At 39.5% G+C, this 13132-nt stretch overlaps 1 protein-coding gene across 1 annotated transcript in view; it reads left to right on the top strand.

The window, feature by feature from the left end:
* LOC128645281 (sterol 26-hydroxylase, mitochondrial) overlaps nt 1-13132 on the top strand; it is a 216510-nt gene that overhangs the window by 190996 nt on the left and 12382 nt on the right. Inside the window, exons 6-7 of the mRNA XM_053698143.1 lie at nt 492-658; nt 12906-12987. Of these exons, the coding sequence (XP_053554118.1) occupies nt 492-658; nt 12906-12987 (249 nt within the window). The remainder of the gene's footprint in view (nt 1-491; nt 659-12905; nt 12988-13132) is intronic.

Genomic DNA, 13132 nt, shown 5'->3' with positions numbered 1-13132 from the left:
GTCTTCCTCTCTCCGTCAGATCACAGTGAGGGAAGAGAGGAAGCTAACAGCCAATTATTTCATTGGATGTTACATTGTTGCAGTGATTGATCGTCACTGCTCCTAAGTGCTGATTGTATTCTGGGGGACTGCCTGGGTTGCTAGGCACATCCCTCCAACCAGATCCAGCAAACAGGAGGCAATGAAGAGAAAGCTGGACACCAAAATAGTTAGGACATTCCATGCCATCCTAATGGCGTTAAAGCCCAGCACTGTTAGGATGGTATTGAATGTTCTAACTGCATCTAGAAGTTATGGTATCATATGTAGTTTAAATCTGCATTGAAAATCAGTGAACAGACAGCATAATAGGAACATACAAGTTACATTTATGAATACTGTTTATTTAAAAATAAAGTGGTAGTACTGTAATGTTATAAATGAACTACATTGTGGAAACTCATACTAAACTATTCAATATTTTTAGCAATTTAATTTGTTTTTCATTTCAGACATCAAACACATTATCATGGGCAATGTACCACCTATCGAGAAATCCAGAGATTCAGAATGACTTGTATAAGGAGGTGACCAGTGTTGTCCCTGGAGATGGCATCCCCACTGCAGATGACATCTCCAGAATGTCGCTGCTGAAGGCTGTGGTTAAGGAAACCCTGCGGTAAGTTCATTTGTGCAGTGTAACCATTGCCAACATGCCACTTACTGGCAATATGTCACATGTGTAATTTAGTCAAACAAGACTATCTTTATAAAGTACATTAAGAACAATTGCATTGTTTTTATACATTTTTTTTTTTAAAGTTTTTATTGAGGTTTACGGCAGGTACAAAAACAAGCTCATGCACAACAGACATTAGGAGTAACATTATGCAAATTGCTACATTATGGAGTCAAATATGTTATTGTACAAAATAAAGTTAAAACCTCTTTTTATTATTTTCCTATACATGAGTAATATGGTGATATACTGTATGTAGTTGTGTAAACTTCCTACGAAGGGGAAACAATATCAAGATCATGTTATACTGCAGGATGTACTCATGAAGGAAATAGTAAAGGTGCGGCATAAGCAAGAGAAGCCGCATGGTTAACCCTCCTAAATTAGGAGGTATATTATGATGTATTGGGGGGGGGAGGTGGGTGTTAGAGCGCAATAGCAGCCTTATGGACTAATTATATATTAGGATAATATTATATATAGTACAAGGGATCCCCAAGTTTTATATGCATATAATTGGCGAAGCTTGTATAGCTAGTTCGAGATGTGGTGCATAGTGAGATCAAAAGTAGTAAGAGCAATGCAGGTCCAGCCTGCACTAAAGACACTAATAATGACTTTGAAATGGAACTATGTGTCCCAGTACGTCTATGTCTTCGTCAGCTGGCTTAGAACATGCTCACTTCGCCCCATCCTAACACTTAGTGGGATATTTGTAAACTAAATAGCTAAACCTATTGGTAAATGGGTGCAACTTCTCCTGTTAGTATGCTTATCAGTTTGGAGTGAGCTTAGTAAATATAATGAGCACTATGTTTATCACTAGGAGCGTGATGCAAGCTACACATGTAATCTGATGGGTCTAAGATGTGATAAATCAACATAAATAAGCAGGCGGTAAGCATAAGTAGGAAATGGGCTATATAAATTGGGGTGGGACCTTTGTAATGTGTTTAAGCACACTTAAAGGGACAGTCTACCATAGAATTGTTGTTGTTTTAAAAGATAGATAATCCATTTATTACCCATTCCCCAGTTTTGCATCACCAACACAGTTATATTAATACACTTTTTACCTCTGTGATTACCTTGTATCTAGGAACCTTCTTCCAGCCCCCTGATCACATGACGGTGACTGTTTATTTTCTATTGTCTTAAATTTAGCATTGTTTTGTGCTAAATCTTAAATAACCCCCTGTGCCTGAACACAGTGTTATCTATATAGCCCATGTGTACTTTCTGTCTCTTTGTGTTGAAAAGAGATTTCAAAAGCATGCGATAAGAGGCAGCCCTCAAAGGCTTAGAAATTAGCATATGAGCCTACCTATGTTAAATGTTAAACTAAGAATATCAAGAGAAAAAAGCAAATTTGATGATAAAAGTAAATTGGAAAGTTGATTAAAATTAAAAGTCCTATCTTAATAATGAAAGTTTAATTTATACTAGACTGTCCCTTTAACCATGAGAGCCTACTTCTAGGATACTAGAGGGCCTTAAAACTAGGTTTGGTGTGGGAACAGATAACGCACTCTATCTAAAATATATATTATATAAGATATTATAGGGGTTGCGATATAGGCGAGACAGACCACTTAGGTAATCTTCTTATTCTAGGAGACATATTATGTGGGGAAGAGGTGCCCATGTAAGTGTGGTGGGAAGCGTAGTCTATGTGTTGCTGGGGAGGAAAGTGGAGACAAGCATATTATTAAACTAAGCACTATGAGCGTAGGGCTCAACAAAGAGCTGTCATGACCCAAATGAGTTAATATATAGGTAGCCAGTATAGTGTGGGAGGTTATTTTGGACTTGGGTTTTTAACTGACCAAGGTATGTGTATGCGAAGTAGTGGCTCCCAAACTGTGCACATCCCTGTATGTGGCATTGTACCAGGTAGGCTAGTCGGTATTGGATAGGCTTACCCTATGTAATCTCAGCATTATAAGAAACATACACAACTGCTAGTATAAAATCAAGATAATGACTATGTAACAACAATAAACAATACTCTGGTCTAATGCCTGGATTATCAGTAACCCATTTGTATAAGGCCTAGTGGCTCAGAAATGATCTTGCATCAGGAAGGTAACACAATATTTTCAAAAAGTATACTTCAGGGGGTGGGCAAAGTATATATTATGTGGGAGCAAGGGTTTATCTCCCAGGAGAATACTGGACAGCTTAGCTAATAAAATGCCAAGACTTTCAGATTTGCATAACGCATATACACCCCTGTATGTTGGTTGTCTGAGCAATAATAATTTAAACATAGCAATCCCACAAAGATAAATAGGGAATCGAAGTATCTAGTATATAGGTTCATGAGTGTTGGAGTAAAGAGTAAGAATGCCACAGGGCATGGGCCCTATGCCCAGCAGAGAGTGCCAGTATTCAAATGAGCACCGTTAAAAGTCCCCATTACAAAATCTCTATTAACTACCCCAGTCCCATTCCCCCTTCTCTACCTCTGTTATTAGTTATGCAGTTTATGTGAGAAATCAGGAGCTATCTATAAGAGTAATTCATACAGGTTACCTAGCAAGATACATCTAGATGTTATTCAGATATAGTAGTACAAATTATTAGGGTAGACATTGTGTGGTTAGTGTGCCTGGATAGGTGGTGTAAATATTAGTATGTACATTGGATCTATAACCAGGTTTAGTGTTATAAATAGGGTTTACATTTCACTTATTGAACCCCTATCATGCTTGCCAATATCTCCATATTTGTGATCTTTTACCATTAGGGTGCCAAACTCCCTCTGGTTAATGGCACTGAAGTGTGGCACTTCTATTAAGGTCTCAATATGCTAAAGTACAAATGATATATACAATACAATAATTGAATGTGTCAAATACAAAAATACACCCGTGGAAGCATCATCAGGTCAAGGGAAGTAGGGTCATGAGTAATGGGAACATCATGTAATAGGACTGCAAGTGGTAAATAACAAATTCTAAACATATGCTGATATTCTAGTAATAACATCAAAGGGTCTGTATATATAAAACCTAGAACAAATAACAATAAGTAACTTCCACGTCAGTAATAATGCCTAAAAAACCTGCTTGTGAACACAGGCATAATCAAACTTGAAATAAACTATAGAGCATCTGAGTTAATGTTTAAGTATAGACATTCATCCCATGCCAGATCGCGGGACTGAGCGTGCTCCTTGGGCCGACTGCACCCGCCAGCTATACACTCCACCTCTCCCTGGATGAGAAGCCATGAGCAGCTCTGAGTGAGTGTCCTGGATAGAGAACATGTTGCTACCACAGATGTTCTGGGATTCGCGCAGGGATTTCTCTGGAGTGTGAAGGTATTGTCTCTGAATGCCGCTCCGCAAATTGAGTTCCGATGTCGATCCCGGACCACAGCAATCACTTGGTGAGCAGGGACTCCTAGAAGCAAGTGAAGAATAAGGTATCTGTTGATCTTTTTTCATCCAGGTTTGGGCTTGGCTTCGCTGGTGCAGCTTTGCATCATGGAGGAGGGCCTCCGTCTTGCCATTGCATTTGTCCGTAGTTGTGTTCAGCGCCTCTTCGCTCACATCACATTTTTTTTGTCGTTGTAGCGCCAGAGTAGATGGGATACCATTTTCAGTTACTTCGGCAAAAATCTTGATTAGATGTGTCTCTAGAAACCGGTAGGAAGTCTCAATAAGGCCCAAAGCTATTGACTCCCAGTCCTCGACAGCCGCCATTTTCCTTGTTAGGGGAGTTAGTAACGCAACTAGTGCTGCTTCACAGGCTGCTCCAATATCTCAGATCGGTAAGCTAGGTGCATATATCAAGTCGCTATGCAGGTGTTGTGGACTTTTATTCTTGGCACTGCTAGTTCTGGGTTTCTAGCTATTACGCTTGCAGCCTGCACCCTCGTGGCTGCGTTGTGAGGTTTGGGTTGAGAGTAGATGAAATAAGCAGAAGTCCAAACTCGTTTAGCAGGATGTTATATGAAGGGATCCCATAAGGACTTCAATAATGCTGTGTATCCATACAAAAAGCTATGATTAGGCATTTGAGCCGGAGCTCCTGTATTGTACGTCCTGATGCTTGGGTAGTTGGCTCCGCCCCCGTTTTTATACATTTTTCATAGTCCATTCATCATGTTGTCAGACTGGGACCTGACATGATGATATCACAACTGGGGGTTCTTTTCAACAAGAAAAATTGCTCTAGGTAAGATGAGGTCTTTAGCGGTCTTCTTGCCTTTACCTCCAAGTTGTTTTCACCAGGAGCGAAACTACAGGGGGTGCAGACGTCGCAATTGTGACTGGGCCCCCAAGTTTAAATAAAGAAATGTTGACCAGCCACTGCCTGCACTGATATCATGTGAGTGTGACATGATGTTTCACTAGTGTCTCTGACTACAGGGGTTAGTCTTTCTGTTTTACCCATTGGTGTTTATGTGTGTGTGTGTGTGTGTGTGTGTGTGTGTATGTATGTATGTGACTGTGTGTGTATTTATGCATGTATGTGTGTGTGTGTTTGTGGAACCAGCAAATTACAGACCTTGTTACTACAGCATGGGGGTGGGGGTAAACAGTGTCACTATACAGTACCACTATATACAGTACGGGGGGAGGGGCTAGACTATGTCACAGACTACTGTGGTCACTTTATAAAGTACTGGCGCTTGTAGGGTCAGGCCAGCCATCTCACCAGCAGATTACAGAATGTGTCACTAACTCTCTATATATAGTACTGGTGGGTTAAACAGTGTCACTATATACAGTAATAGGGGGTCAGACCATCTCACAGACTGTGGGCACAGGGTACCTCCTTTTGCAGACATGTAATCTGATTCACATTTTTTTTCTGTGTTAAATGTTAAAAAAAAAAAAAAAAAAAAGATATGTATCAAATTCACTTTTTTTGGTGGGGGGGCTTCTTAGATTCTTGCACCTGGGCCCTGTGGTTTCTAGTTACGCCTCTGGTTTTTACCATGCTGCAACAAGACAGAGTGGCATCTGTTGTGATCATTGTCCATTTGGCCTATACAACCATTTTTCTTGGGATTACATTTCTTTCATTAAAGGGACAGTCTACTTGATTTTTTACATTTAAAACGTAACTTTTATTAAATATTAGAAATGGATTAGAAAATTAAAATAATGGCAAAATAGTGTCAATAATCAATAGTCAATAATAGCGTGAGGATAAAATATAATAGTATTGTGCCTTTGGTTTGCTATGTTAAAATGGATATTGTCCCTCACAAAAAAAGAAAGAAATAAACAAAGCCAATATAATCAAATGGTAATACTGGTGGAATAGAGTGCTATTGTGAATCACTTGGTTGTCCCCCAAAAATTATAATATATATATAGGATTATCCATGCAAGCCATAAAATAAATGTTAGTTTCCTGGGAGCTAGGATGTAAATGTAAATACCATATATAATAATAAGTTAAAGTCACTGGGAGATAAACCAAGGATAACATAAATAGACAACTGTTAGACGAACAACGAATAAGGAGAAGTAGTATGACATCAACGCCTACAGTGAGGCTGGATTGAATATTGGGGAATAAGATAAATTGTTGCTATAGTCCAAAATGTATTAAAGGGATACCAAACGCAAATTGTTTTCTTTAATGATTCAGATAGAACATGCAATTTTAAGCAGCTTTCTAATTTACTACTATTAGCAAAATAAAATTCGTTCTCTTGCTATCTTTATTTGAAAAATTAGGAATCTAAGCTAAGGATCCTGCCCATTTTTGGTTCAGACCCTGGACATCGTTTGCTTATTGGTGGCTACATTTAACCACCAATCAGCAAGCACAACCCAGGTGCTGAGTCAAGAATGGGCCGGCTAATAAGCTTACATTCTTGCTTTTCAAATAGAGATAGCAAGAGAATGAAAACAAATTGATAATAGGAGTAAATTAGAAAGTTGCTTGAAATTGCATGCTCTTTCTGAATCATACAATCATCACATTAGAGAGCACCACAACTAAAATGAAATGCTTACAACATTCAGTAAAAGCAAATGTATAACAGCAATACATGTAACAGGATACTGGTAAGAAATTAATAATTTAATAAATGTGCTCTGTCCTTAAGAATGTGTATACTTAGTCCTTTTTAGATTAGCCTGATCCCCTGTGTCAACGATGTGCAGCTCCTTCTTAGCACACTGGTGTGTTGTCTGTGGCTGAAAAAAACAACTTAAAACCGATCTGCAAAACAGAACAAATGGAGTGCAACAAAGTGCACAGACGATCTAAGTGTAGATGTACAATGGGACAGTTTATTTAAAAAGCAAATAGAATATGTACACTCACAAAGTTAACCTCAAACATATGAGGTATGTATCAGCAATTTTTAAAAGTTAATCCCCTTAGAGCCATATGTCTATAGTACCCCTTTGTTTCATCTAGCGTCCACTTGAGTGAGTTCTGGGTTTAACAGAATACCCTATCTGTAAAGGATCCCCAACACATGTGGCACCCAAAGTACAAATTAACCGGCCCCACAGGATAAAAGAAGCAGACTTTAAAAAACGGAGACTGTGCAGCTCATTTTCTGATTTCAAAATGTCAGCCAATAGGAATGCAAGGTACCCCATTTTAAACGGGTACCTTGCATTCAAGCTTCAGTGTACGGCGGTGATCGTATGAAGAGGATCCTCCACGCTGGATTCCTGTGCCGCCGGCGACGATGCTCTTTGCCTCCACAGATCTGATATTAATCATGGGTTAATATTTCCTGAGGGGGTTATTGAACAGGGGGAACTTTAATCATGTTTGTTATATGGTTTTATCTGCAAATGTGTAGCAATACCTAGGTTCACAGCTTTTACGGAACATAACAGCCTTATTTTACTGACGTGATCTCTCGAGATTGCGTACCCTTTTCTGTGACTAGCACGGTGCACCTTGTGACGGGTGCGGTTATGTTGTTTCTCACTTCCGTATTCTGACTGTCTGTGACAGAGAGAGTCTAACTTGTGGGTTGCCATTGGGGGTGTTAAAAGGGTGCCAGTTAGTTTTTTTCATTTTTGTAATCCCAAGATTATGGAGGATTCTGATATGTTGGACACGGATGGCTCCAATACAGAGAATGTGTCTTAGGAAATGGCCCTGATTATCAATGCTCATCAGTTATGTTCCAATTGCCATTCTAGAGTACTCTCTTCCCCCGAACCAGGGAGCTTAGAGTGTGTTGAGCCATCCACCTCCGAGGTTTCTATGTCCCGTGAAGCGTGTGCCCCAGACCCTTTCTCGGCTACGCAAGTAGGTGTCCCTATGGCCTTTACTCCTTCTCCGGAGGGTAGCTTGTTTCCTCCAGAGGTTACGGCATGGTTCTGCATTTCCAATTTAATGGCGCTGGCTCATTTATATCTCACAAGTGAAATATTTCTAAGATATTGCCCGTGTATGCCTTACGTCTAACTCTCTGGGATGGCGAACAAGGTCAAGGGTTCTCATTCACCTTTGGGTGTAGGTTGCTACCTTGCCAGTGTGTGTAACGTGTGTTATCGCTGTCTATAATATTTTCCTTGTGATCCAAGTGCACTGAGTGCCCAATCCTTAAACTGTTCAGGAGCTCTTTCAGACTCCTGGGTTTGAGGCTGTTGCTAGATCACCAAATCTGCGGACTTTAGATGGTGCGCTCCTAATCGTAGGAAGAAAATTAGGGTTCCTCTGGAAGTTAGATCTTTTGATCGATTCTGTTTTTCGAGGACCCTGGCCTAGGTCCATGTCTCTCCCTAGAGGGGTGTGGGCGGTTCGGTATCACCTTAGGTGTTTGTGGTCCTGTGTACCTCTCTCAGAGGGGGGCAGGGCTTTGCTTTCCATGGGAGATGCCTATCTGCCTGTAGCTTAGGCTCTAGGTCTTCCTGATGAGTCCCTACTGGTCTTCTGGCACATTTGATGTTCCTGTAGACTGCAGGGTTGGCGATATGACTGAGGAGTCTCGCCTCTATGGTATGGTGTTTTCCGTTGCTTCTTTCCCTTCTTTTCTAGAGCAAGGGTGGGGTTCTCCTGGTTCAGAGTTACCTTAGCATTTGTTGTGTCCCACAAGGGCTTAGTGGTAAACTATGTTACCTTGGAAGCTGTAGATCAAGAGTTCATCTCCAGCTATAGTTATGTACTCTTCATCATGCAAGTCCTACAATTATCCTTGCCTAACTTAGCTTTATATGGAGACCTGTGGGTCCTGTTTTTCCTGCCTTGTAAGGGTCTTTTCCCTTCTCGCATTTTCAGAATCCTGTAAAGGGGGATGCAATGTAGTGACTGGTCCCTCCGTTTCTGCAGCGGGAGGCTGAGGGTTTGATCCCTGTTGGGGCTCCTGCTGAATGTTGTATTCTGATATATAGATGTTGGGGGTCTGAGGACCCTCTCCCCTTGGGAAGTGTTCCTTTTTGGGAACAGCAGTGTATGGGGTCTCATACCCTTGCACAATGCCTAGCTGAATCACGGTAGAATGCCATTTGTAGTAGCGGTCAGAGGTCTATCCGGGGGCTTTGTTCCTCATAGACACTTCCTTTCTCTTCCAGAGGTCTGGGACTCTTGTCTTCGGTCTTTAACTAGCCTTGGGCTGGGACCATTACTTGGTGGGAGGACTTTTGATGTCCTTCATTTTTCTACTGACATCTGGTACTGGGAGAGGATGCTCATGGAGCCTGGTCTTCGGAGGGCTGTGAGCTTTTTGGAAGGTTAACAGTTTAAAACCAGCTACAGCTACTTGCACTTTGAATGTGTGCTAGCAGGCTTACAACGCTTTTCGGTGGTTTGGGTTTTGCGATGACTGAGTCAGCTTTCCTACCTAGAAGCTGGTCATTGAGAGTTCCTGTTCAGACGGTTTGGTGTTCTCTTGGAGAGCTCCTTCCTAGATTCTGGGATAGTTATCCTTTTGCCGCTGTCTCTGCTGTCCTAGACTGCAGGTTTTGATTTGATACGAGGCAACAGGAAACTCTTGTTTTCTGGAGTACCTTAGGGTATGTGACTGGATCAGGGATGTGAGTGTTCCTTGAGTCCTTTTTGGGACGTGTTTTCCAGTGTATGGATTTCTTTTTATTCAGTCCTTGTGTTTCTAGGGAGTTCGTCTCCCTGGGCGCTACTATCGTAAGACAACCTAGAGTTGTTTCTATGTTTGTTGAGCCGTGTGGAATAATCCTTTGGATTTTTCCTTGGAATCTGGTTTCCTTTTTGAGGGCAGATAGCGGTTTTCGTCTTTCGGCCGGGTACCTTCATGGGAGTCGTGCTCCGCGGAGCTGATTCCTCGGAGACTGTTTGGGCTCGACGAACGCTGGGACTGAGTGGTCTCTAGTTTAGCTTTGCTGGCGGTGTAACTAATGTGCAGTTAGTTACCTGGGCTTCGGGTTTTCGCCCGTGTCGTCTATATTTCTAAAGGGTGTCGGGTAATACCAGGCTGTGGTGCCTTTCGAAGGGGCCACATTTTGTACCCACCCGTTGTTTGCATTCAGTGTCCTCTAGCTTAAGTATTGTTTTCCCAAAAGTAATGAATGCAGCTGTGGACTCTTCCCGTTTAAGAAGAAAAGCATAAATTATGCTTACCTGATAATTTTCTTTTCTTCTGACGGAAAGAGTCCACAGCTCTCGTCTGTGTTTTTATCTGAGGCGGCGGTAATTTTTTGTTCTTCTAGCAACATTTTTCACCCTGATATTTCTCCTGCTGTTCCTTGTTCTCTTGGCAGAATGACTGGAGGATGAGGGAAGAGGGGGAGGTATTTAAAGGGACATGAAACCCAAATGTTTTCTTTCATAATTTAGAAAAAGCATGCAATTTTAAATAATTTTCTAATTTACTTCTATTATCTAATTTGCTTTATTATCTTGATATGCTTTGCTTAAAGGCATATCTAGATAGACTTAGTAGCTGCTGATTGGTGGCTGCACATAGATGCCTTGTGTGATTGGCTTACCCATGTACATTGCTATTTCTTCAACAGAGGATGTCTAAAGAATGAAGCAAATTAGATGATAGAAGTAAATTGGAAAGTTGTTTAACATTGTATTCTCTATCTGTATCATGAAAGAAAAAAAGTGGGTTTAACATCCCTTTAAAAGGACATGAAACCCAATTTTTTTTCTTTCATGATTTGGAAAGAGCATACAATTATAAACAACTTTCTAATTTACTTCTATTATCTAATTTGCTTCGTTCTCTTGATATTCTTTGCTGAAAAGCATATCTAGATATGCTTAATTGCTGCTGATTGGTAGCTGCACATAGATGCCTCCTGTGATTGGTTCACCGTGTGCATTGCTATTTCTTCATTAAAGTATATCTAAAGAATGAAGCAAATTAGGTAATAGAAGTAAATTGGAATGTTGTTTAAAATTGTATTCTACCTTAATCATAAAAGAAAATGTTTGAGTATAGTGTCCCTTTAAGCCTTTGGCTGGGGTGTCTTTGCCTCCTCCTGGTAGCCAGGTTCTGTATTTCCCAAAAGTAATGAATGCAGCTGTAGACTTTTCCCGTCAGAAGAAAAGAAAATTATCAGGTAAGCATAATTTATGTTTTTAAGGGCTTTTGGTAGTTTATTGTTAGGTTAGGGGGTGTTTTTATTTTGGGTTTATAGGGCTATTAGATGATCGAGGTGTAATTTTTATTATTTTTGGATCGTTTTTTATTTTTGTAATCTTAGTGTTTTTTTATTTTTCGTAATTTTAGCGTTTTTTTTGTAATTTTTAGATTTTTTAATTTTTTCGGAGTGTTAGGTTTATTTAAATTTGTAATTTAGGATTTTTATTTTTTTTGTAGTGTTAGGTTTTTTCAATCATGTAATTTTGGATTTTTAATTTGTAGTTTATTTTATTTTATTAGAATAGTTATGTTAGGTTAATTTATAGTTTAATCTTAGTTTTTTTTTTATTTCACAAGTAAGTTTTTATTTATTTTAAGATAGTTAATTTAAAGTTAGGGGGTGTCAGGTTTAGGGGTTAAAAGTTTAATTTAGTGTTTTGCGATTTGGGGGGCTGGCGGTTTAGGGGTTAATAGGTTTAGTTTATTAGTTCCTATGTGGAGGCTGGTAGTTTAGGGGTTAATACTTTATTATAGTAGTTTAGGGGTTAATAGGTTTAAATAGTGTTGGCGATGTGGGTGGGCAGCGGATTAGGGGTTAATAGGTTTATTTAATAGCCACAATGTGGGGGGGGGGCGGTGGTTTAGTGGTTAATAGGTTTATTTAATAGCCACAATGTGGGGGGGGGGCGGTGGTTTAGTGGTTAATAGGTTTATTTAATAGCCACAATGTGGGGGGGGGGGGCGGTGGTTTAGTGGTTAATAGGTTTATTTAGTGTCTGGGACAGAGAATTAGGGGTTATTCATTTTATTTAGTGTCGGCGATCTGTAAATACACATATAAATGCATATGTATACATATATATATATATATATATATATATATATACACATACAGTATACACATACATACAGTATACATATCTATGTTAAAGCCCCTTTTTTTCTTACACTTGAGATCTCATATCTTCAAACCTTTATAAAAAAAAAAAAAATGTATTACATAGTGTTATTATTAGTGTATCTGTACTTTTACATGGGATGTTGATGTGTTTTGTGCCAATTTTTATTTAAGCGTAACAGTTAACTTCAATTGCGCTCACATTTACTTTCAACTTGTAATACATGTGCTAGTCTTGACATACGCAAACAGGCACAAAAAACCCGATACCGCTCGCACGCAACCATTAGCGCGGCACTCATAATCTGGCCCAGTGTTGGTTGCTGCAACAAAATTCCATTGGCTGCGGAAGCTTAGTGAAGACCACTGGGTGCCATGCCCCTTGCAGTAGCAAGAACCTGTACTGAGAGAGTTAACATACTTCTTTCTTCTCATGTTTATAAAGAATCTGGAACAGAATATCCCAATCTATTACAGGACGTGAGTTGAAAGATCAGGAAGTGTGATTACAGATAGAGGAGTAGTCCTGAGATCTAAAAGAATCTGGCCCAAGATGATTTGAAGTTATATGGCCTATGGTAGCAAATGTCACAAGAATTTGAATATTGTTTTTTCCTTTATGAATTGTGAATTATCTACACTTCAAACTCACATAAGTATCTTAGTATCTGAAAGTTCCAAAGTGTTATACTGTAGAAATGCAACACTAATAAAATGATATGTGATTAATGTTCTCTTGTGTTATTTACAACTGATTATCCTTCCTGATCTCCTCTTCTTTAGGATGTACCCTGTTGTACCAACTAATTCGCGAGTTGCTGCAGAGAAACCAATAATAATTAAGGACTACTACTTTCCAAAAGATGTAAGTGAACCAAACAACTACTCTGAACCAAAGGTTTACACTTCTAAAAAGTACTTACTGCAAATGTGAGAAATTGTATTTAAAGTATTTGAATGCTTTTATTTTGCATTTAGCAAAGCCCTTTAATGCAATATTTTATTAAAAA

The sequence above is a fragment of the Bombina bombina genome, chromosome 1 (assembly GCF_027579735.1).
Source record: "Bombina bombina isolate aBomBom1 chromosome 1, aBomBom1.pri, whole genome shotgun sequence".
NCBI lineage: Eukaryota > Metazoa > Chordata > Amphibia > Anura > Bombinatoridae > Bombina > Bombina bombina.
The sequence above is the reverse complement of the archived record's forward strand: the minus strand, read 5'-3'. Positions and strand labels throughout refer to the sequence as shown.